Source organism: Ptychodera flava (genome assembly GCF_041260155.1).
Source record: "Ptychodera flava strain L36383 chromosome 23 unlocalized genomic scaffold, AS_Pfla_20210202 Scaffold_24__1_contigs__length_23054250_pilon, whole genome shotgun sequence".
Classification (NCBI taxonomy): domain Eukaryota; kingdom Metazoa; phylum Hemichordata; class Enteropneusta; family Ptychoderidae; genus Ptychodera; species Ptychodera flava.
This window is the reverse complement of record NW_027248278.1, coordinates 15609449-15636471: the sequence shown is the minus strand read 5'-3', so window position 1 is coordinate 15636471 and position 27023 is coordinate 15609449. Positions and strand designations below refer to the sequence as shown.

The 27023-nt window shown below is 39.3% G+C and overlaps 1 protein-coding gene across 1 annotated transcript; it reads left to right on the top strand.

Moving 5' to 3' along the window:
• The first annotated feature begins 840 nt into the window (after positions 1–840).
• On the top strand, positions 841–21783 carry LOC139124945 (uncharacterized). The gene is made up of 4 exons (XM_070691060.1): positions 841–1116; positions 1259–1506; positions 19086–19447; positions 20800–21783. Exons 1-3 carry the CDS (start codon positions 914–916, stop codon positions 19403–19405), a joined length of 771 nt encoding a protein of 256 aa, XP_070547161.1. The 5' UTR covers positions 841–913; the 3' UTR covers positions 19406–19447; positions 20800–21783.
• Positions 21784–27023: the final 5240 nt, after the last annotated feature.

Below are 27023 nucleotides of genomic sequence, written 5' to 3'. Positions count from 1 at the left end.
ATTAGCAGCGTGTACGACTTTAATTGAAAATCAAATCGTATGACGTCACAGTCAGAATTACTACTTTAAAATCAACACAGATATATCATCATCGGTGTCATTGTCGTCTATGAAATATTATTCAATAAACTTTAAATTAATTATCATAACAATAATGCGCTATCTTCATAATGCATTCATTTGTGACATCAAAATTGGCCATGTTTCTGAAAATATACACCCTGAAATCTGACGAATTTTTGACCTTGTAATTCAACACTGACACACCACTGTTTGTACACCAGTATTTCAGTCATGTGGTCACAGCACTGGATACACTCAGAAATTACATCACTGTATACATTCATGTAATACCAGGCCTGATACAGACCTGTTTATACACCCCTGATATCTAACCGATTGTTTGCCCGTAGAAAATTAGGGTAGCTCTTTTGAAAGTGTTTCACAGTACATCAAAGCATCCCTACATTAGAATTTCTGCTATGATAAAAGAGAGATTTGCTTCGTTCCAATGTCTATGTCAAGCAGATACATTCCAAGTCACATCCACTTAACTCACAAACGCCAAACGTCTGCATTGGAGTTTCGTAAACTGCAGACCGGCTTGCTTTTTTTCCTGTTGCACGTTTAATGGGCCTCTAAAAGCGCATAGAGAGTATCAGATCTTCTTTGTCATCATACAACAATTTCGACGTTGCGACCGTGAGCGACCTCGGCTCAATGACACACGGGGGTATCACACTATTATCCCAAATTTACAGAAGCTTAGGCAACCTTTAATATTCTACTCGACGCCCCCGGAAAGGCTTTATCATTTTGAGCTACTCTGACTTTCAGCTCAGTCACAAGCTGAATACTGAACATTGTAGTATTACGCACTCTTCGTTGAAAGCAGACGAGACGAGATTCAAAGATGGAGTCACAAATCGAAAAACTTTTGAAAAAGCTGGATCCAACATATGATGAATTGATTAAAGACCTCGAAGAGATCGGAAAGCTCATGGCTTCATCATTGAGTGGAAACTTTTGTGATTCCATTATGGACATTGCAGATGCTGCTGAATCTAAGAGCAAGGATGTGCTTTGGAGTGTGTTGGACTTAATTAAGCAGCTGAAGTAAGTAAGGAAATAATCTCAAATAGGATTTGCTCGGAAGTGTGAATTTATTAAGTGGTTTCTTACATAAACACTAGTATCCATTCATTTTAGGATATTGCCCTGCGGTAATTTGTTTCGTTCTTTTTATTTTTGACAAAAGATCTTTCAGAAAACAAGCTAGAAAGTGTCTCCAGTTTTTGATTGACAGATTGGACTTCACAGATATGGACATCAATACATTTATGAAGAAATATGATCTATCGTCCTCAGGGTGCGAGCGCATATTCGAAGATAATAACATTGCTTATGCCAACGAGTTACTCCAGTTTAAAATTCTTAATGATGAGCTTAAACTCGTATTGAAGCCACGCAGCTTCAAAAGGCTGAAGAGTAAACTTTCCAAAGCAGGTAGGTGCCAGAAGTCTATGTAATTGTTATAAGAAAATGACCAGTTTCCGTGTTTACATGACAGCTAATTATATGTATGTTCCACAGCCTGCACTTTTAATGATCTCGTCGTATGTGAGTAATTGGCGGCAAATTCTACTGTTTGAGTCCATTTCGAGACGGGCTTCAATAATTTTGTAAAGCATTTTTCAGTCGGCAACAAGTGAATGACTTTAAAAACGAGTAGGAATGATAGGTTGAAATACTTAGGGAGGGTCACTAAGACACATAGGCAGAAATCAAAAGAGTGTCAACAGTCATGAATTCTTTTGTCGTTTGAGTCGATAGCGCTACTGTCAATTAAGACAGACACGGACAGGCCGATGCTAGAACAACATACACGTAAACTAGAAGAAGGACGTGTGTGAGTTTGGGCAATTTTAAGCAGAATATAAATCGGCATTTATATGCCCCTTTCCGGTCAATAAAGGACGAAGGAAAATTTTGCACTTCATAAATAGGGAGGTTGAGATTGCTCGCATAGCAAAAACGCAACGCACGGTTGCTTGTGCGTTCCGTACGCGTAACGTTTTGCACACATTCACATTAAGACTAGATTGGCCTTGGCTTTCCTCGGCAACAGTTACTGGGTGACCTAGCAAGATTCACAAGTGTGTGGGTCATAGCGTGCACTCCCACGATCTACATAACATCCTACCATGAATACAGCAGTCTGCGGAACTTTATTCCTTCATTTTCTCTCTTTTGATATTTATATGCTCTCTGTCTTGGAGCAAGTGTAGATAACAGCGTGTGATGTGTACGTCGTGCAAATACTATTTCCATGAAATAAATATGATACGAAAAGATGCCACTATATGACACTATCTCGATTTACTAGGTGATATTTATATATAATCCCCCCGTATTCCGAACGAGTGTGGCTGCGTCGCGGACGAGTGATTCCCCGTGTAGCGGCCGTATCCCTCCGAGCCGTAGGCAAGGGGGGATACGGCCGCTACACGGGGAATCACGAGTCAGCGACGCAGACACACGAGTGAGGAATACGGGGGATTATATATTTATCACATGCATAGACCCAGTTTTCCGTGAATAAACCTTCAAGGAATGATAATTACTGGGAAAAAACGAGAGGGAGTATTTTACAAGAATTCATACGCTTGTGTTATGCGGTCGTGGCTGCTGGGTCACAGCTGACTTGACTGCGAACAGCTGAACATGTCGGGCTGCTCCTATGGATAATTAGCGTCTCTCGTAGGGCTTTTTCTGTGCGAATCAAGCGGAAATAGGAAAGACTATGGATTTTTAATGCAAGGTATTTATTTGGTACTTACTATAACATCAATTTTAGTGAAAATTCATTCATAAAATTATTGGACGTACAAGCGGGACGTCACGACACTCAGCCGCGGCTGGCGAGAACGGGTCATTTTTGTCAATATTCGAACATCATTCAAATAATTCTTCTTTGCAAAGTTTGTATGAAATTTTCAAAATTAACAATTATTATGTTTTACGAAATTGTCAATTGTATGTTTAATATTTTACGAATAAAATGAGCTTGTTTAAATATAATGAAGAACAGTGTTCGGCTCTGACTCAATCGGTAAGACAACATACAAGCAACGAGTCTTTCTTAGCTCAGACGCGAGACGACGGAAGTTCAACAACAAGGTACAATACAGGAAACGTGATGCACAATATGCATGGACAAAACAATAGCTTGCATCTTTAAATGCACTGATAACATTGTGAACTCGTCGCTCTTGAAAAATATAATAGCGTTTCTTCTGATGAGTCTCAAGTCCGGAGTATCGTCATTGCTGTCAGAAATAATGTACGCTCTTTGCTTCATCGGCTCGCCCCGGGGGCTCGACTGGTTGACTGCCGCGGCAGCATTGATCGTGATGTTGAACTTGAAACCCGTCAATGTTGCTTCAGAAAACATTCTTACTGCTGTAGGGATGATTGGTACGTGTCTTGGGTTATCGGCTATGCTTATTATGTTGTTTGATGGACATCGAGAAGGGCAATTTTGACGAGGTAGACAACACAAAATGCCGGTAACATACCGTTAAAATGTCAGAGGTGTACAAATCAAACGTTTCAATCGAAATCAACGACGAAGAAACACAAATTCATAAAAATTCTAGTATCGACGGTATTTTGTGTTCTACACATATATTTTAATACTCCATATTTCCTTATGTTTCATTACCCTCCCACTTGCATTTCAGGGATTTGAAAATAAGTTCTGAACTGAACAGCTGAATTTTTGTTTACGTTTTAAAAGTAGTCCGGGTCCCATATCCACCACATGTGGAATATGGATTCATCGTAGTCATATACCTATAGTGTGACGTCATACTATAGGGATAACTGGGTCTATGTATGTGATAAATAATAGATAAATTATATTGCCACTAGTAATTCTGGCTCAGCAGTTGTTGCATTGTTGCATCAGTAATTCTGACTCCTTATGTTTGCGTTGAAATGGTAGTTTAAAGTATTCTTTGCTCACGGAATAATACCCGTCAACACGGAATAGTTTCTTATGAGTACGGAATATTTTCTTGTGCACGTAAAGTTTCTCGTGACCACCAAATAATGTATTGAGAGTACGGAAAAGTGTCTCGTCAGCATGAAAAAGTTTTCAGTGAGCACGAAATAATTTCTTGTGAGCACTGAATAGATTTTATGAGCACGGAAACGTTTCCTGTGAGCATGGAAGAGTTCCTCGTGAGCATGAATTTTTTTGCTTTACAGAATGTCCCTTATGGCCTTTCATAGAACATATTTATGTGATAAAAATTTTATTATAATAAAATTTTAATTCGAGTTTGAACAACCGTACAAAGCGATTACCTTGAAGTTCCGTAATTACACGTATTTCCGTGTGCAGGAATCAATCGGAAGTCATAAATTTGTAATCCTCATGATAACGGCCATTAAACATAACGCTCCTTTTGAAACTAGCTAAAAATATAGCAAAGAAAAATTTCACATGGCCTACCCTCTTGTTCCTGTGTCGGCATTAGTGGTCTAAGGTCATTTTATTTGTCACCGCCACTGTGTCACTTTTGTAAGATTTGGGGGATTTGGTTGAGTGGTTCTATCCGTTGTAACTCTGCTGGATGAGTGAATATCGTAGGTTGTGAGTTCGAACCCGATTGAAAGCACCATATTTTATTAAAAGTCATACACTCGTCTTCAGTTTTCTCTTCTTTTAATCTACTACGGATATAAGGAAGTCTTACGAGATGAACGAAGCAGTTCAAGCACAGAGAACCCTCATCATATGCATGATTACACAAAGAAAATCTGTATACGAGAGGGCATTTTACTACACCATATAAAGGCGACTTGTCCGACCAACCCTAATTTTAGGCTTCGACATGTGAATTCAGGTTTTGCTGTTTTTTGGGTTTCAGACCGTTCTTAATTTTAAGAAAAAGAGAAACACATGACATGTATTGATTTATATTGAAAAGTTGGGAATTTGGCATGTTTTTGATGTACATATATACATAGTTACAATGATCATCTGGACAGTAATAAGTACAATACAGGGCAACTGGCACGATCAACTTTGACCCCAACGTTGATTTAACAGGGTTCATCAGCATACAGTGGCAGTGCTGCACACTGTACAACTCTTGGTACAATTTGACAGAAGAGAACAACACCATCCACTATCGTATTTCAAATAGGCAATGGAAAGGACGGTGCAACCTGACAATTACAAACGTATCAACACCCTAAACGAGGGCATCGGACTGCCAGACAAGATCACCTTCTGAAAAATAAAGCCAACAGGCAAAGTCTACCTAGATCTTGCCAAAGAGTTGAAGATCGACTTTAGCGCCGAAAAGAGCTTCACAGCCCTGCTTGGTTTCAAAAAGATGATAATTGAATAAGCATAGAGAGCCAATGGAGGGTAGATTTTGTCAATATTGAGGCTCCACTGCGACACGGTTGATAGGGCCAAGAATTATGCAGCAAGGCCAAATTCCACTACAGGGGTGTGGGCAGACGCCTGCACATCTCCAAAAGGTTATCTGCAAATCCTTCCCTGGAAGACACCACTGAAATCTGAGAAGACGTGGTCTATGACATCAGAAGCCCCCTCACAATGCCCTTCAAATTGGGTAGCAACCTCAACAGTATTAGACTATCAATTACAGATCGGGAGGGCAAGCTCGTCGACTTCGATGATTTCCCTTCTGCTTTTCGTCTAGAGTTGGTATTACATGATGGCCCAGAGTGACGTAGAGGCCGTGCAAAGCGTTTTCGACCTGAAAAGATGAACAGAGACAGTTTGCCCTAGTAGAGATGCAAGTGTATGCCTGGGACAATGGAGGTCACACTACATGCTGACTGTCATTGACGTGCTCAGCAAGTTTGCATGAGCCGAGCCTATCAAAACAAAGGCGGGCAAAGACACTTTTTCAGCACTCAAAAGCATCATCAGTGAGAGCTGCCAGAGGCCCAGAAAGCTACAGACAGACAAAGGGAGCGAGACTGACACTGGCGGCAAAAGACATCCACTGGTCAACACGTACAGTGGCAAGAAGGCCAGTGTTGTGGAGAGCTTCTACCAGACCTTGAAAAGGCTGTTGTGGAAGTGCTTAACCCATACAAACACGCACATCTTGGTTGATGTCTTGCACCAAGCATTGCAGCATCCTGATGAAGCCACAGGATGTGCCTTGCAAGCCCTATAGAGGAAAAACATTTGCAGCCAGGAGGCTGAAGCCCAAGTTCCCTGTTTGGGAAAAGTGTACTTTCGAAGTACGAGGCCGTCTTCACGAAAGGGTACCTGTCGCACGGGAAAAACGAAATCTTCACGATCTCCGGGGTCCTTTTTGACCCGAGCGCGCCCTCCTCTTCATGTACAAAATCGTCAACCTTCATGGCGAAGAGGTCCTTGGCACGGTTTTCGAGGATGAGCTGCAGAAGGTGATGACAACGACGTCAATAGGGTCAAAAAGGTGCTCAAGACGAAGAATGTGTGGAGCAAAAAGTTCTTCCTGATCAAGTGGAAGGGCTACCCGAACAGCTTCAACTCATGGGAGCCCGAAGAGAACGTGGTTTCGCTCGATTGAAAAAGGTAGCCACACTCACGATCATGAGTCCTCAGCCACATGCGATCTTGTAAGGGTGCCTCAGCCTGAAGACTAGCTTGCCGTGTTCCTGCTCCTTTAGCTGACCGAGCAACTGCTTCACTTCTTTTTTGTCCGGCTCCATCGAGTATTCTTTGATGATGTCATTGTCTGTCTTGCCAGGAGTGTAGAAAAGCATGTGCATCCCGATGTTCTCTTTAAACCCCTTGCTGATCCTAGTGTATTGCTGTGTCAGGACCCAAACACTGAGGCTGTCGTGCCAGGCACTGAACCCCAAGTTGACTAACTTGTCGCTCTGCTTCTTCATGTGTCTTTTGATGCGGTACAGTTATCTAAAACATCAGCGTCTGCATTCCTGCATGTGCTTTGTAGGCTGTCTTTAGCCATTCATTTACACCTGTCAAGACGACTGGGAAGATGATGATAAATAGGCTGTGAAAAAGAACCTCTTTTTGTAGGCTTTGTTGTTAACGTTCAGGTAAGTTGGGCACAACAAAACAATGAACTGTAACTTCTGACAATAGGGACCCGTCAACAGGCTTATCAGGTACTTGTCATGTTGCAACAGGTTTGCCATAGTATGATCATATTGAGTGTTGGATCTATCCACAAACCGCTGTCCATTTGACTTCTGTGCACTGTTCGCTGTGCGTGCCTATACTTAGAAGAGGATACTGCTGAGACGGTTTTGTTCCAATGAAACCTGTGCGCTGCCAGCATGTAGACTTGCGCCAGCAGCCTGTCATTGCGATCTGCTGTGGCTGTGTTTTTTTTGCGATTTCCAGCTGCACCCCATCCTTCATGTTCATAACTCTCAGGCCGTTGCCATGGAACATTTCATGCTTGAAGTGAAGCTTCTCAAGTCTACGAACAGGCAGAACTTGTTCTTCAAGAAATTGATCTCATCAATAAGGAGGTCCTGGTGTACGATGCACTCTGCAGCCTTTCACTAGCAGCTTATGATCGTGATTTGCTGTAGCTAATTTTTCGGCGAATTTCCAGCTGCACCCCTTCTTTCGTGTCCATCACTCTCACGCTGTTGCCATGGAGCATTTCATGCTTGAAACTTTTCAAGTCCATGAACTGGTAGAACTTGTAGTTCAAGAAATCGAGCCCACAAAGGAGACCCTGGTCTTTGATGCCCTGTGCAAGTATCGGCGGGCCTCTTTCCAGAATTGCTGGAAGAGCATTCACTGGGCATAGAATGTTTGCTATCCCTTCGATCGTCACACTAAAGCTTTTAAGGTCTGAATTCACGGACAGTTTGCTGTCTAGCATGGCTTGCGACTGTGCCTTGTGAACAAAATGAGCATCCCTTTCATACTTCAGCGTGGGACGTTGAGAATCCCATTTATTTATTTATTTATTTATTTATTTATTTATTTATTCATTCATTTATTTATTGTGAACTCCAACAAAGACATCATACTGTTTAAAACCATATACATTCGCACTTACAGAAAGATTTTAGTAAAAACCCAATAAAACATTTGTTTCAGGACAAGAAATCTACTTTCAACAAATGAAACATATCGAGGGCAGAGCATAAAATCAGAAACAAACGCTACTGGATTTTTATAAAACTTAAAGAATGAATATTAAAAATTTGTAGACATAGATTAAATCTCTGACATAGCCTTGGAATGCGATTAAAAGTGAAGTGGTGGTAAATGTAACTGTATCATCACGTTCATGACATGTCCTTTTCTTTGTAGTTGATGGCATTGGAATGTGTAAATTAAAAATTGGTTTGCAATCAAGAGGGCATTAATTGATTTGTTTAAAAACACGGGAAAAATAAGTGGTAAATTTAATATAACACACAAACATTATATGAATATTAATCAATCTTACTCTAAAAAGATAACACAAAAATTTAAAAAAGTTATGCCGTATAGCTTCTACCCTGTCTGAGTACACTTTGTCAATACTGTTCCAAACAACTGAGGCATATTCGAGTTTAGTTCTGATGAGCTTTTTGTAATTCATGAGAAATGGATCTACCGACAGCCTTCTCCAAACCCTTTTAGCATACCAAGTAGTCTTCGAGCACCAGTGACAATGGAAACAACGTGAGTTGAAAAAGTTAAGTGTCTGGTGTCACCCCTAGATCACTAAGACTATAAACTGTCTCCAAATTGTGTACATTAATGTTACAAGTTCTGTCAATTGGCAAATTTTCCAAAGAGAGATGAAGTGCTATACACTTGACATACATAAGATGCATTTCCATTGATGATGGTCTTTCTAAGAAGGGGGTCATGTGCGAAAATGGTGGCCATAGGCCAGAGGTCCATATATCTTTCTTTCATGAATGTGACTTTGTTTGTGTACCGTCTATTTACTGTCTGTTCTGTGCTGTTTTGTGTCTATGTTTACAACTATTGTCTTCCGAATTCCGACCTACTGTCATTGGATTATGGATTGGTATGATTGCGATTATTTTTCTTGTACAAGAAGCTCTTGCCACTGCTATAGTGGCCAGTGACATCTTGGGCCAAGCCCTCATCTTTGATCGTTACGTGCTCCATCTGGATATTCATCAGTGAGTACCCAATCAGCTGTGTCCTCAGAGACTATCAGTTGCACGGCCAGCGCCAGGGGATTCCCACAAAATGTGGCCACCGCTTGTGCTGGGGTAAGTGGCACCATGGCCACTCGTTAGCTTGTGTCAGAGGTTTATGGCATACTTCTCCTGATAAATGCCATACAAGCAGTTGTCCTCATTGTCTTGGGCATTGGCATCACCAGTACAGCTTCTCAACTTTTTCAGGTTCAGGGGCTGGATGCCATAAAAGGGTATTTCATTTTTGGCTGTCTCATGTCTATAAAATCTCTGTATGTCTCGATCGTGTGGTATTGCGACAAATCGAGCAGGATCTTGCCTTCGAAATTTAGGCCCAGCCAGCTGACTATGTTTATGGTCACATTCTGCACCATGCTGTTGTGTGCATTGCCTTTTATCTCCAGGTCAAACACCAGGTCGAAAGAATCGGGCACGAGCACGACACCAGATTCCAATTTTGGGCACTGGATGTACAGTGCCTCACCCGGCCGCACTTTGCTGATCATAAGTGACCACATGATGAATCCTTGTTGCTTTTGTTAGTTGTGGCTATAAGTGGGGTCAGAGATTTGTTGTGTGGCATTTTCACATATAATATATATGATAAAATGGCAGATGAAAATGTTGAATTATCAGGACTGGGGAGGAAGAGGTGTATGACAGTGATTTTAACGAGGTGCATGAGAAGGAGGCTACTTTCAAGGGGAGCTGATGCTGAGGCTACTCCTGTGGCAGGAAGTCTGACAAGACAGCGAGTAGCTCTCAAGAAACAGAAAGATGATGCTTACGGCCAGCAAAAGGGCATCAACCAAGCAGCTGTAGAACTCCTGAGGATCAATACAAGGGTTGGAATGGAAAGCTGTACTACAAGAACTTGACACTGACATACGACAAAGAAAGGGAACAATACACAAAATTGACATTAATGAGAGAACGGGGAGTATTATATTTTATCAGGGATATTCTAAGAGAAGCTCTAGAGGGTGATGCAACAAAAGGCAACTCCTCAATCTGGAAATAGAAGCCAAAAGACTCACCCCAATGACGTTGGTTGGTTGCGAGATCACCTGACCAAGCTCAGAGAGGACACAAGTGGCAATACAGAAAAGATACAGGCAATCGAGGACAGGATTGCCAAATGGAATGACCTCAACCCCGAATATGTAGTTTACAAAGACGAACTAGCCCTTGCAAACAAAATTCTGGCTGAACTGTACGGCGAGAAAGACAAAATACTAAGCCTCCACCCCTATGGTGAGCGCCCAGAGCTGACACTTAAGGTGTAAGCCCAACTAGTGAAAATTGACAACCACATTGAAATGTTTCATGGCGAGTACCAGAGAGTTCATGAAAGAATGGCTCAACAAGACCACTGAAAGATGTTGTCAATGATCAAGATCTTGAGCTGAAAACGAAGTTGACAGAGCTGTTCAAATGGAAAGGGATCACCATCGTATTGGTGCTAACTACCACAGGACTGACCGGCACCATTGATCGGCACCATTGTCAGTTTCATCCTGAAAACCACCGGAACTTTGGTGGGCTTGTGAGCGAACAGATTTGGATTTCCACTATGGTGCTTTTATTCTGCATAGTGAATAGGTTGACAGCATAACATGAGGGTGTAAGGTGAAAAGAATATCCAAATGTTTCCTCATAAATACAGAAGTCTTTGGCATCTGCATTGATCTAGAATGGTGCAGCCTGCAAAGAGCAAACAGACATGTCCTCAAGGCAAACTCCAGCAGACAGCTAACGAGCAAACTCTTATACTGCACCATCCTCGATTTTGTGCTAGAGTGCCAGAAGGCCCACTTTTTCAAGAGGATGGACTTCATAGGTGTGTTCCAAGACCCAGAAGACAGTGAAGAGCAACGTTATCTGAACGAATATTGGGTCCTGAAGCTGATCCATGACACAAAAGACAGACACATATATCAAGTGCAAGGAGATTTGCATGTAAAATTATAGAACCATGGTGCATGTCTCACTCTTTACAAATGCCACCAAGCTGGCTGATTATCATGGAATAGCAGCGACTACTGACCGGCGCAGGTATGACTTGAATGGCTGAATCAATATGGGCTTGAACATTGCAAAAGCAGTGCTCATCAGCAGCGCACTGGCTGCTTTTGTTCCTGTCCTACTGTTGGCTGTGGGGGCAGTCGCCCTTTCTGGCATTGTCATCGAGGTCATCCAGATGAGCGCTTGGGTAGCAGGGAAAAGAGAAAGATACAAACTGCACTACATCCGGTACAAGCAGCTGCTAACAGAAATAAGACAGAGGGTGGAGTGTCCAGCCAGTGAGCGGTCAGACGACCCAGACTCGGCCATTATCAAGGACATCTCCTCCAAGGTGCTCAAGATTTAGAAGAGAGAGAGCTTACTGGCTATACCAAGGAAGAGTACTGGTGGCCGCCCAGCGGAAAATACACTTACAGATATATAGCAGGCTGGCCGGCTACCTGACAGTGTCAAGCTCAACAGAGATCTATGCTCATGGTCCCAGTGGTAGACGAGGCGCGGGCAGCACCCTTAGGTGATCTCAAGGTGCTACTTACGGAGCTCAAAATTTCCATGAACAGAAAAGAAAAGTTCGTCACCCACCCCAGAGACATATTCAAGAACAAGTTCATTGCCCACAGGAATCGAAGGAGGCAAAGGCTTGGTTGGATGGCCCTCATATCCGGTACTGGTCCCAGCACATGGACTTTGCTGTTTGGTGCGCCACAGCTGGTTGTGGCATAACTTTCCAAGACCACTTGTTGGCCTCCACCCTGCCCCCTTAGATCAGATCCCTTCTCCGTTTTCATGTGATATCACCACCAGGCGCATTCTCCATGAGATAGGGGTTGCACTGCCTGACAATGGTGCTTTCAAGGTTTGGAACAACCCCTACAACAAGTTTAGTTACAAAGCCCTCTGCCGGGAGTTTGGCATCAGTGACAATGAAGACTTCGGGTACAAGAGGGGGCAAAAGTGGCTTTGGCAATGGCTACACGCATGTCACCCACAGCGGCCCCTTGCTGAGCAAAGGTGCAAAGTTCAATGGCCAGGACTTTTTCATCAGCCCTGACAGCAAATATTTCTACACCAAGGGCTTCTTTGGCTGGAAAAAAATACGAGGCAGGACAGCAAGAGGGCCTACTAATATTTCTTTAGAAACGATGGGACAGAAGGACAGTACAACTGGTTTGTCCCTGTGGGAAGTGACAGGGGTGTGGGAAGTGGTTTGATGCAGGCAGATACAGCCAGACTGAATGAAGAAATCAAGGCCTATGTTTACGGCATAATGGGGGACCCAAGCCAGCACTAGGAGTACCATTGTTGGCAGGACGGGAGGTGCAAAACAGGTGTGGGAAGAGCTGGGTGCTCCAGCTACCGAAGGTGGTAAGACACAATTGATGATGCCAAAGTAAAGCTTGACATGGCGATTTTGCCGAATCTGCTGCTGTGCGGAACATAACCAGGTCTGAGCATGACACTTGGGCGACAGACCTTGTATAGAGTCAAATGACGTGAAGTGCCTCTTTTGAGGGTGGAAATGTCTCTGCCTTGGGAACCGAGGTTTCCTGTAGATGAAGCTCTTTTGGTGGCAAAAGTGGCACATGATGGATTAAACATAGTTATACTACTACATAGGTGTGTTTGAGATGCCATGGCAAGTTCCTTCTCTGTGATGTTCTAAAGGGCATAGTCATAGCCGAGCACTCTTGGAATCATACCGGCCGTAGGGCTAATAGCTTACCATCTAGCATTTGTTGATACTATGACAGAAAATTACTTAAAGTAAATACTAATAGTAATTCCGTGGCTTGAAGAATCAAAACCGACGCAATAGTATTCTCTGTCTTGTCCATTTTGTTACGTTTCAAATTTTTCACCGTGTATTTGAACATTCATCATAAATAGTAAGTTTACTGTGATGGTACTTTCGTGCTTTCGCTTTGTAATGTTAAAACATGTCACTAAATCACAGAAATTACGATAACGTAACTAAATATCTTGTCATGAGAGAAGGAAACTAATTGTAGCCGTTAGTGCAAGCGCGGTCACGAAATCTTCTGCTATTTTATACTAGAAACGACGCTCATACAGCGAAAAGTAACCAAATTCGAACCAGTCATAACTTAACTATGAAAGCTTGGAACCAAACCAACTCTCATACATAGAAGGTTTAGTGTGTATATTTTGATAACAGTCTGACATTTCGTGGTAAAATCCATGTGTAACAGTCAGTTTAAAATAACTGAGACAATTCAACGCTGTGTATTTTTCAGAAATTTCGCGATTTCAAAGTAACTACTAAAAGTTGTCAAAAGTTATTTGGTAATAAGCAATTATACCTACCTTCACATGAATCCATAATTCATAATAGCTGGAAAAAGCTCTCAAATTCCGTATAAAAATTCATCGTAGATGACACAGTCCCCACTTGTTTAATGGGTACTGTGATTACAAATCCTTAGAGAGGATAGAGTCCTGTTCATTAATTGGGTATGTGATTAAATCAAATTAGCAATCAAAATTAGACATAAACTTAAGGCAAACAAGTCATTTAAATTGTACTAAACATGGAGAAACAAAGTCACAAACTTAATCAGAACAGCAAAGCATGAATTTTACAATAATGTTTTTAAACAAAGGTATCACGGATTTTGGAAATTGTTTAAGCAACTGGTTCCAACTTCCGATTGTAAAAACCCTACTTTTTTAACAAGTTAAGGTAATGAATTTCAGAATACAAGAAATGGCAAATGTGTTCAACAATTTTTTCACAAATGTGTCTTCTGAATACATTCAAAACCAAAGGTAAGACCAATGCTGATATTATAGATAAATTGCAACTCTTTGTTTCATCTAATCTTCCCAAGGACAAAAAATTTGTTATCCCTTTGCTCCACGAAGCTGAAGTCACAAAATGTCTCAATAGTATTGATTGCAAAAGGTCCACTGGTTTTGATGGCTTTAGTTCTCGCTTTTTGAAGATTGGAGCAACCAAAATAACATCTAGTCCAACTGCAATTTTCAATTACGCAATTTCTTCTGGGACATTCCCTGATCAATGGAAATCGGTAAAAGTGACACCATTGTATAAAAAGGTGCAAGAGATATTGTATCAAATTACCGACCAATTTCTGTCTTGCCTATTTCATCCAAAATTTTAGAAAGACATGTTCATATCTCTCTTCTGTAACTTTCTGTGCACTTTCAACTTACTGTCAAACAAACAAACAATCAGGTTTTTGCAAGTTTCATTCATGTCAAACTGCATTTACAAACGTCACCAACTCATGGTACCAAGAAATTGATAATGGAAATCTGATAGGCATCCTACTTGTTGATTTAAGAAAGGCTTGTGATCTTGTTGATCACAATATCTTACTACAAAAACTTAGAATTTATGGATGCGCAAAATACTATGTTGTTTTTTCACATCATATTTGGAGAAAAGAACCCAGATAGTTTCATTCAATGGGGCATTTAGTGATTCTTGTCAAGTCTCTGTGGGTGTACCACAGGGATCTATCTTAGGCCCCTTATTCCTTCTACTTTTCAATGATCTTCCTTTATTCACAAATACATCTGATCTGTACATGTATGCAGGTGACACTGCTGCACAGGTCACCAGTACTAAGTTGAAATAAATTGAAAATAAGCGCAATCAAGACTTGTATCACATCACAGATTGGTGTGATCTTAATAACATGTGTATTAACTCACAGAAAACAAAAGTTATGGTCCTTGGAACTTCTCAAAGAAAAGCTAGAATAGATGAATCAATTCATGTGTTATGTAATGGAGATCAACTGGAGTGTGGTACACATGATAAATTATTGGGTATAATCATTGATACCTTAAGCTGGGAAAAACAAGCTAATTGTTTGTAAAAGTATCGCTTTTACGTTACTTCAACTCAAGCGTATTCGCCCCTTTCTAACTAAAAGGGGTCACTGTTCTATCAAACTTTTAGGGCGCATTGACCGACTCCAGAACGCTGTTGCGAGAGTTCTTTTAGATTGTGATTTTAATACTTCTAGTGATGTTTTATTCCGTACATTGCATTGGATGCCATTCAGAAAACGGGTTTTATATCATGAATCAATTTTAATGTATAAAGTACAAAACAATTTAGCTCCAGATTATTTGAATGTTTTTAAAAGGATACACAATATTCACAGTCGGAATACTAGATCTGCTGCCAGGGAAGATTTATACATTCCAAAACATAGGACAGAGTTTTTGAAGAAAAGTTTCACATACAGTGGTGTAAAATATGGAACAGTTTACCGGTTGACTTAAGCTAAGTCATGTTTTTCATTGCAGGCTTTTAAAGGCAAATGTAAATATTGTTTCTTTTATGTGATACAGATTTCAAGTAGCATAATGCTGATTACATTCTATTTGATGTTTGTACCTATTGTATTTTTTGCCTTAAATATCTTCATGAATTGTGTAATTTGTAATGTATATATTGTATACTTTAATGATTTCTCAATAGTGTGTGAGAAGAGCCACTGGTTCAACAGTTTATCGAGATTAAATAAAGTCTAAATAAAAATAAAATAAATAAAGATGAGTTCCATGGTGGTGAAGAATGTTGGCTGCCACCCTAAATGCAAAAGGTCATTAGATAAGTAAACTAGTAATAAATTGACTGGATGTTGCCAAACATTTTTGCATTCTATTATGACACTGACAGATTATCACGTGTATAACATTTCATACACAGTATCGCAAAGTGTCAATGAATTGTATTACAGCACTGTGAGATCAATATCTGTACAAAGTTTCATCAACTTTGTACACATATTGATCTCACAGTGCTGTAAGAAAAAATGCAACAACTTAGCTCGGTTATTGAAATAATCTTTTTTGAGATGGATTTGGCAGAGCGGTCATGTTTGTGGCTTCTCCGCTAAGTAACTGGGTACCGTACCATGTGAGTTCGAACCCGATTAGACCAGCTTATTTTCTACCCTGGGTTGATAGGTATGCTGGTGGACAAAATCGTCCCCGAGGGTGTTTTCGCCCAGTTAAAGTGAGGTATTCATTGCTTCGCTTCGATAAAGTTTGTGTGCGATGTGTGATAGTGAGCGTATGAGCGTGAGTGCTTCACGAACTCTACAGCGTGTGGAGGGGTCGCAGTCAGAAAAATTGTAACAACTTAGCTCGGTTATTGAACCAATTTTTTTGAGATTGGAGATTTGGCCGAGCGGTTTTGTCTGTGGCTTCTCCGCTTGGTGACTGGGTACCGTACGTTGTGAGTTGAACCCGATTGAAACCACCGTATTTCATCAAATTTGGTGAAGTGTTTCTAGACATATCACTCTAATTAGGAAACTTCAGTATATATGTAAAGTAACAATTAACATGACACTGAACAGCGTATTTGTTCAATGTTAAACCAATGTGAGCTCAACATCTGTACCAATTTTCATGAAATTTGATGAACCGTTTTTCGACATATCAACCTTATTACAACAATTCATTAAATATGCAAATCGGCAGTTAACTGACATGATACTACTACATATTTTTGCATGCCATATCATTACTGGAAGATGAACATCTGTACCAAGTTTCATCAATTTTAATACAGCATTTCTTGACATATCATACTAATTATGAGAGTTGATTAAATATCCAAATTAGCAATCAATTGACATGATACTGCTTCATGTCTTCGCACAGTATAACAGTATTGAAAGATTAAAATCTATACCAAGTTTAACCAAATTTGATGCAGTATTTCTGGACACAGCCCACTAATTAGGAATTTCATTAAATACGCAAATTAGCAATTAATTTGAATGGCCCTGATAAATGTCTTCATTCAAATGTTAAAGCAATGTGAGCTCAACATCTGTACCAAGTTTCATGAAATTTGATGAACCATTGCTTGACATATGAGCCTTATTACGAAAATTCATTAAACATGCAAATCAACTTTAATTGACATGATAATTCTACATATCTGTGCATACTATTACATCACCGAAAGATCAACATCTGTGTCACATTTCATCAAATTGGATGCAGTATTTCAAAACATATCATAATAATTATGAAAATTCCCCAAAATATGCAAATTAGCAATTAATTGACATAATACTGCTTAATGGCTTTACACGGTATTACAATATAGAGCGATCAACATTTATACCACGTTTCATTAAATTAGACGCAGTGGTTCTGGAGATAGCCCTCTGATTAGGAACATTAATTAAATATGCAAAGTAGCAATTATTTTGCATGACACTGCTAAGTGTCTTTGTACACTATTATGGGACAGTGTACTAAGGATTTGTATCAAGTTTCATCAAAGTTGCTGCAGTATTTCTGAATATATCACCCTAATTACAAACATTCATCAAATATGCAAATTAGCAATTGGCAGATGCAATACTGACATATCTCATTGTGTGCTATCAGAATCTGTGCAACATACACATTCACAAAGTTTAATGAAATTTAGTGCTGTTGCTCTTTAAATAGAGCTCTTTTTCAAAAAAGCCATCGTCAATGACATAGTCCCTATTTTTTAAATAAAATGGCTGTCAAACGGCTGTATTGGATTGGATCACAAAACAAATCGACGAGCATATGTATGACATAAGGAATAATTCTTTACCAAGTTTGAATGAAATCGCTCTAGGCATCTCTGAGATATCTGCATAAACAGACACGGACATGACCAAACCTGTAAGTCCCCCGGACGGTGTCCGTTGGGACTTAAAATGACATCGTTCGCTGACCGTGTGCACAAGCGGACCCACTTTAACTGTTAGTGGGATTGAATTACTCTCCCTTATTGTAATATTATTATGAGGGGCGCGTATCTAACTGTTCTGTGGAGGGGATCGTTTTTGTTAATTTTTGTCGCCTGTATAATGACCAATCAAAGATCGGCGTTTTACTTTTTTGGTGTGTTATTTCTCTCCTAAATAGTAGTGAGATTGATTCCGGCTAAATTACGGACATGACGTAATTAGGCCAGAATTAAGTAGATTCCACATTCCAGATTACTGTTCAAAGCCATGATGTTAAAACAAACATCAACGTTAATTTCAGAAGCCTGAATTTTATCAGCATAGGAATGTCCATATGCTACGTCTGCCGTCGTCTGCGACTTCACTGCATGGGGTTCTTTGGCTTTGTTTCCAACTATGTTTCCTGCTTGATACCTTAAATATCACACACTCAGACGGCAATCAATAAAACCAAGACTAACCATAAAAAACGAAAGGAATGTCAGTATTGAACGTCAAATATATGACGAAGAGAGCGTAAATCGCTATCTGTAAAAATATAAATAAAAAGTGGCCGTTTCACGTTGAAAATGATAGACTGCCAAAGGAAAAATGAATGTGTGACAGTATCAGAACATGATAATAGCGCGCAGAAAGTGATGAGCTATTCGTTCACGGTCGGCTCCTGTATCCAATCTTACACTCTCTATTGTACGAGGCTGTGCCGAGAAACTGTGGAGTGAAAGTTGGCTTGAATCCATTACGGCTGGTAGGGGGTTCATTATTAGTTGCCCAAGCCCACAGGGGGATTGGGCCCCCATTGGTTTCACAGGATTCAGCTTTCCGCAACTTCAACAACTTCTTCTTCTTCTGTCACTCTTTTGTCGACCTTGATCTCAGAAACAGCAGCTTGCCGCCATGTCAAACTTGAAGGGCTGATGGGGGTATACGAGTATTATTACATACCTTTGTGTGAGTGCAAATCGGCGCAGTGATTGATTTGAATAGGAACATCTTGGGAGGGCCGTGTGAACGATGTACTGACCGGTTTCCATAGTTACCCGGTCCGGTGAACAATCTAAGCAAGTATAATTTATTTCTACTGGTAATCAATCCGCAATATTTTTACTTCTACAGGGAAAGTAAAGAATTATCTGGAAAATGAAATGGAAAAGGAACTGAGCCAAGCTGGCGCACAAATTAAGGAAAGCTCTTCGTCACTGACTAATGAACTTGTGAAACTTCGGCAATATCTTATAAATGTAGAACTGGAATTGGAAAAGGTTATCGATGACGAGAAGAAGAGGGCTAAGATGCGCAAGTTAGCGTGGGATGGTCTAGGAATTGTAGGGCTAGGGCTTACGTTTTATAGTGGGGTTGGATTGATTACAGCCGTGATACGGTGCTCAGGTAAAGCTGTTATATCCAAAGGCTTGCAGTGGTTAGCAGTGGAATAGTGACCGGTGTTGCGGATGTGAAAAGCAGAAAAGCCAGTGAGGGTAAGTTAACTCCTTAAATTCAAATAGTAAATTTAACGCCGATTGCAATGGTGTATTAAGGGCGAAATTTTGAATCAAACGACCGGAAGTAGGTTGCTTCTTAGCCTTTATTTGAATGAGTACTATTAATGTAAGATTATGAATTTGGTCTTTATCAAAGTCGATACACACAATAAATTTTTGGAACGAGAATCCGAATAAGAAGTGCAACTGTGAAGAAGCATGTAACGGTACGCAAAGAAGGTTTGAAGCACAGGAACCAACATCCCTCATTACTTTACCTGATGTATACTCGCCGGTGTTAAAGACTCAAAAAATAATTAAGTTAGTTGTTCATTGTTCTAACTCCTTATATCATCCCTACAAGTATCCAAAATGTTTTCTTTCTTGCGCAATAAAAGCCATATATTCACTATTTTCTCTGCCGACCGAACCGACAGCGATTCTAGCTAACGCTATTTACTCCTCTCACACTACGAGTGACAGATAATTTTACCGAAATATACACGGAATGGAGTAGTAGTTGAAGTTAAGCCGACTATGTTCATACGGCAATATGTGACAACTTCGGGGATTGCAAGCTCTAGGTCCTCATAGTTCCCAGATTAAGAATTAAGCTTGACGTTCGTCGGTAAGAAGGCACGCACAGTCTTAGACGGGGAATAGACTGCCTAAACTTACATTGTATCTGTCCTACGTGGAGAGGAAACTGTACGTGTTCAAGCACACATAAACAAAACGGCCATTTTCAGCATCAAGAAACTGTCCAAAAAGAGATGAAACGCAAACGAAACCAGCATTCAATCTCTCCATTTGTGAGATAGTAGCCGTTCGCATTGTGTTTTTTGCGATTCCTCTTCATTATTACACCGTCTTCGATGAAGTACGGTTTAAAAGTAGGTTCGAGTAACCGTACTTGACCAATGCTTCAAGTTAGGGTCACGGTAACTCCATGTTTTTCATTTGTAGCGGGACCTTCAATTCGTATCCTTTTTTCCTTATTGATGTATTAAGTGATCCTAACAATGTTAACAAAAAGTGATCGGCTCTCTAAACACAGAGAAAATTAAACGGTAACTTTTACTCGTGCACCTGATTCTTTGCCGCCATGACACCCGGTCGTCGGAGCAGGAATTTCCCAGCATGTTTGCAGTAAGAAAGATAACGGGAATCGCTTGCAGTCCGAATACTAATTATTCTTTCTAGCAAGAAAAGTAATGGTGTATATTGGCTAGGCAAAGTGATACGTTTTCTCGGCAAGCGTTCGTGGATCTTCGCAACTCCTTCGTAACACCATGATTGGCAGAAATTTGAAATCTTAATAGTCGCGAGAGTGTCATTTTTAATTTCAGATTTAGAAACGATCAAAGCCTTGCGGAAGGACATGGAATGCCTAATGTCAAAATGTGTAGCACACACCGAATGGACCATTGCAAATTGGACGATGCTTATAAAACAGTTCATTGGTCTCCTGGATATGCTAAAGAAGGATGGTGTTGATATGCGGGAACCGGAAGTACATGATATGAAATCACATATTGAAGACACCAAGAAAGCTCTAGATAAATTTGATAATGACATTGAGAAGGTCAAAGAAAAGATCTGGGATGCTCTGTAACACACCGTTCTTAACAGATTAAGCGATACTTTCTGGGTTTTTATCACAACAAAGTACAAGTCACTGTTTCAATGAGTGAAATTTACATTAGTTTAACATTTACCTTGATGACAGGTCTATGTTACTGTATCTTATCCAGCACCTATGCACGAGGTTTGTTTGTCAGCTTAAATGTCGGGATAGACCTTTAATTGGTTTGTCCGTACGGATGTTGAAATCAAGCTTGTGTGTTCGTTGGTTGGCTTACTATCGGTGTTCGGATAAACCAAATGTGTATATGTCAGTATGAGTCTTTGGACTCGACAGCAGGTATGGGATCTGGGCTTTGTCAAAATGGTATGAGAGCTAATATGTTATCAAGTAGTTGTATAACAACATCTCGTTTTTATTTTTTGAGGGTCTTTATTTTGGTTTCTATGTTAATTTGTAGAATTTACAGGTGTAATAAGTTTTATACAACGAAATTACTGTTTTCATGAATGATTTCCCCATTTCTGAGTATATTTTGGAAAACATTTAAAAAATTAGTACTGAAGTTCATAGCTTAATTGGCACAGGAGAATGGTTTTATTTGACAATAGAGCATAGTAGAAGAAAACTCGTTAATTTGTCAACAAATATTTTACATAGTCTTTGAGCTAAGTTAAAGGAAAATAGCTGCAGCTTAAATGGTAATCTTCCACATTTAGCTTTTTCATTAAACATATTTTCCTATTCTTCTATATTCATCCATATAATGCGCGCAATAGTAACAAAATAAAAAATACAGAGAAATGAATGAACCACCAGGACTGGAGACTAGGTAAACGAAAAAGGTTAAACTACTGTGTAAAGAGAAAAGTCTTGAGGAAACGGCGGAAAGAATGGTAGAGCTGGAGTGGCGAAGGTCAAATCTGGGAACACAGTTTTTCTAGCTACGTCAAGCCAATTTTTCGCCTTCAGAAACGGATTGTTCGCTCGATTACCTTTTCTCATTTTACAAACTGAATATTTAGATGTTTATAAACTGAGTAATTATTGTTTTTGTTTGTTTGCCTAAGTTGAATATTTCGTATTCCAATCTCAAATTTGACAATTTCAAGACATAATATTAGGTATGCAGCTGTGAAACACTGGAATTCTCTGCCTGGCTATCTGAAACAATAGTCAAGTAGACACATTTTCAAGTCCGCATTGAAACACCATTTCCTGAATCTGCATTGAAACTGAGTATGTTTCTGTCCTTCATCACACTTAAGCTTCTACTGCATAATTATTAGTATACTCAGGGGCCATGAACTCGACTAGTCCTATTCGACTATCTTCATGGTCCAAACCAGATTGTAAAATACTACAATGTCTTTTCTTTTTCGACTTTGTACAACTTCATGAGATACCTTGTCTTTTCATTTTTAGTATTGTATATATTGTGAAGTATCTGCTGTCTCTTTTTCTTTCTTCCATTTCTAATCTTTCCTGCCTATCCTTCTCTCTCTGTCTTTCTTCCATTTCTAATCTTCCTGCCTATCTTTCTCTCTCTGTCTTTCTTCCATTTGCAATTCTTTTTCTTTCATTTGTAATTCTTTTTCTTACATTTGTAATTCTTTTTCTTTTTCTAATGCCAATTTTTAAGCTCAAAATCTGCCTGTATTTCCAATTCCAATTTTCTAAGTTCAAAGGAAGACTCAGGCTCATAATCATGCAAGACGGATTCCTCAAATTTGCCTACACTGACTAAATATTTGACAATATTGAACTGAATTTCCTTCTTGCGCATAGATCTCTTGACTTCTACTTTAAGGAAATCGGCCAGTGCGATGAGGTTGTCTTTTTTGAGGGAATCAAATGCGTCCTGATCAAGGTCATCCATAAATTCGTCTGGCTTGAATTCCGCCATGATTAAATTTCGCTGAGTTCACAGTGTACAGTAGTTTTGAAAAGGCTGTCAAAATGTTGTCAAACGGCTCAAAATATTCGTATCCCGGACAAGCCCCCAATTTTGTTACGTGCAGAGAAAACGAACAAAAGGGTGAACTCAGCAGTTTCCGTTTAAACAAAATTTATTACAAAAATAAAACTAATTGCTAAGTCAGGGATAAAATACAAGCTTTAAAAGTGTACAGACTACTTATCTCAGCTGGGACGGCAAAGCTCCAGTCTCAGAGTTGTAACAGTCTGTCGGATGAATGAACAGTCCTTTGGCTTGCAGGCTTGAAGTTGCACAAAGTCCACAGTATAAATCCAGCGTTGGCAGTGAAGGTCTTGAAAAGTCTTGAGAATGACTATTGCTGGAGTTTCAAAACACTTGTAGTAACACACAAGAGACACGATCCCAAAAGTCTGACTGGAAGCTGTGCACGTCCCTTTTATACCCATGTGCTTACATAAAGGCATATAAGAACAATCTAGAACTTTTATTGACATGCTAATTACTGTTCTAAAATTATCTCTCTTACACAACTAATTAAATTTCCAGAACATTCCAAACATGACTAATTGAATTCAAGGTTGTGAGGTCATTAAGGGTAGTGACCTTGAGAATGTTCTAGACTAATTGAACTCAGGTCATGATGAGTGTGGGGGAAATGACCTACATAACATAACGCATTCATTCATTCAATATATTCTACACACACCCAGACTGTGTTAACAGGCCAAAACCAGGCGTTTTAAAACGATAATGAGAATAAGAGAAAAAGCTGTTTTTGAAATAATACATAACAACAGGACTCGAAAAAGTATAAAAAATAGAGATTCAGCTTCTATAAGGACGTCGACGTTTGTGTTCAATGATAAAATAACATTTCAAGTTTCACCTTGGAGTATAGATCCTTCATTTATGTCACTGAAAAGAAATTATACCATTCTATACTAGTATTTTTGAACCAGCTTTTCTTTTACATGTATTAAATAAAGTTTTTTCCTGAATTTTCCGGTGTATTTTTTCAAGCCAGACTATCTTGTACACACACACCCACACCCACACCCCCCACACCCCCCCCCACATATATATATATATATATATATATATATATATATATATATATAATATATATATATATATATAATTTGTTAAACAATTGTAGACAATAAAGCAATAATAAAGAAATTGTCTGTGGAGTAATGCTACAGAACTCTAAGTTATGTTATATGTTGCTCTGATTTTCCTTAACTTGAATTCTCCAAATCTTACCAGGCAATCGAATCTTCCTTGATTCTACTCGTGATACGCTCAAGAAAACTCTGTAACATTTGAGTTAAAATGTCCAAATAATTGAAGCTGTGGCGGAATTTAATGAAATTGCCCACTTCTCTTTTCATGTACACTTCCGTAACACAATTTGTAACCACAGTCGCCAGTTTTCTCCAATTCCGCTCTACGCCTACGCACCCCATAGAAGTGTGTATACGCACGTAAAAGAAAGCACACACTTCTCTGAGGCGCGTAGGGGCAGAGCGGAATTGGATACAGCAGGCGACTGTGTTACTTTCAATGTAACCCTGGCCATTGATGTCGATTTTTTTGATAACTAAATAAATGTAAGGTTTTTGTAGAGATAAGATATATTTTATATGAACATTTTACGAATTATCTCTGTCACCAGTTCGGAAATATCTTCACTTGACGAATGTTTACCAGATATAGTATTTTCCTCAAAACGAAGCTGAAGAGCGTACGTCAATCCTTGCTCAATTTGGTGACTGCACACGGTAAAAAAAAACCTAAATTATTCGAGCCGAAGGTATAAAGAAACGATTGTGTTGATTTTGTAAAAGAAACCAACGGAAAATCGGGTTTGAACGGGGCATCTGTTTCAAGTTCACACTGCCCGCCATATTGGTTAATGCTTGTCGCTTGGCGATAGCCTAGGCCGAGGTCATAGCAGAGGTCGTAGCCTCATTATGATGAAAAAATTACTGTATATAGAAAACATCTTGATTTACGATGTTTTGTAAGTTCCCGATTGGTCACCAATCCATACTACAATCAAAGTAAAATTTAAAGTTGCCCACGCGACAATAGTTGAAATATGCCAGTTAAATACAACATACTGGCGTGAATAATAAAATCTGTTATATCACTACAAAAGCCATCGAAGAAACGATTTGTGCGTCTATGATATAAAAAGATGAAAAAAGCATGAGTGAGGGGTTCCTGAAGTAAGGTAATCTTATTGGAAGACCAAAATATTTCTACTAAAACTGTTTATAGGAAAAATTAATACTACTCATTCTTTTATTTATGTATTAAATGAAGCAAGACAAAATAGTTTTCAAAGTCGCTCAAAATATTTGTTTTCAAACACTGACTACACAGTGCCATAGAAAGAACGATATTAAAATAATGAACATATGTAAAACTTAAGGAAGGAACATGAGAATTTCAAATGATGGGTATGCAACGTGTTACAGCGAGTTTACATATTACATCTTATGTGTTAATTGAAGACCACGAGCTTTACTGATCCTTGTGATTGGATGTATTATCTTAAATTCATATTTATCCTATGTTCGAAAACACATCTTTCATGTGCTGTGTAAAAGCAATCGATAATATCGAGAGGGGGAGATTACGGGCTCGGGGTGATGCCATTTCTTTCCGTGACGACATGTAACTTCTACACGTAAGAATGAAAGTGTGATAACTTTGAAGACAGGGCAACTCTCACTCGCTATGTTTTACCAACGAGTGTTAAAACATACCGAGTGATGGATCTAGCCACGATGAAAGACATATGAAAAGAGTTAATTCAAGTCAGGTGAATAACTTAATCATTTGCATTTTCGTGCTAATACCTCATTCGAGAGGCCCAGGCCTGCTCTTTTTATCAATGTAACAATCGCTCTGTTGACCGATGGCATGTCTTTAAGCGAACAATACGGGAGCTTAGCAGTTTGCCATATATGGTTCTGTTTAAGTTGCGGCTGGAAACGAAACTATTGGAGCTATATCGTTCGACATTAGTGTGCAGATTAAGAAATGCTATCTGTTATTATCTATGGGACTTTTGGTGAGGAAAATAAAGTCCGAGATCAACAGTACCGCGCAATCACTCCATTTGCGATATAGGGTTATTTGTTCTGCTCAAACAAAATATCCCGTGTTAAGTTTATATATATATATATATATATATATATATATATTATATATATATATATATATATATATATATATATATATATATATATATATATATATATAACAATATGCGCTACTTTGAAGGGAACGATAGATTTTGTACTTCAATATATCTATTATGGTGATGTATAACCAAATAGACTTGTGTTCGTAGACAAAATGATTAAGGCGATACCGAAGGATTCAAATTGCTAAGCAACGGTTGCTAAGGGTAATTTCAAAAATCAATCAAAATACAAATCTTTCATGGTTTTCTTTGCATAATAAAGATTTACAGAACCATACAATTCCAAAAGACGCGCGATTGGTCAGTGACGTCACACATATGCAAATTTTCACAGCTCTACTTTAAAATGTTTCAGCTCCTGCAATTTGCACCAATTTTCCAAATTTTCAGAACATAACACATGGGATATCTGTTTAGAGGCCCTAGCATGGATTAGGTTATCTGTTCAAGTACAAATGATTTTTTAACAGGAATATGTCCACTGTGTCATTTTGTGAAATTTTGAAGGGTTTTACGGAAAAATCTCACAAACTAATCGGAATTTTTAGAAACGCATACTTATCTATATTCTCATCTATGACTTGAATAATCCTCCCAAAAGTCAGCTAAATTGGTTGACAATTGAGAGCGTTGAAAGGTTTTGAGCATTTTCAAATACCGGGAGTCGAAAATCCATAAAAAACGGAACGGTAAGATTTTGCACGTGCAAAAATGCGCATTTGGAACGTTGCCGGCGAAAGCAACCAACGCGCGCTTTGAATCCTTCGGTATCGCCTTAAATGTTGACAGAAATTGCATCAGTTGTGCTTAAATTATGTCGGACGTGTCCGAG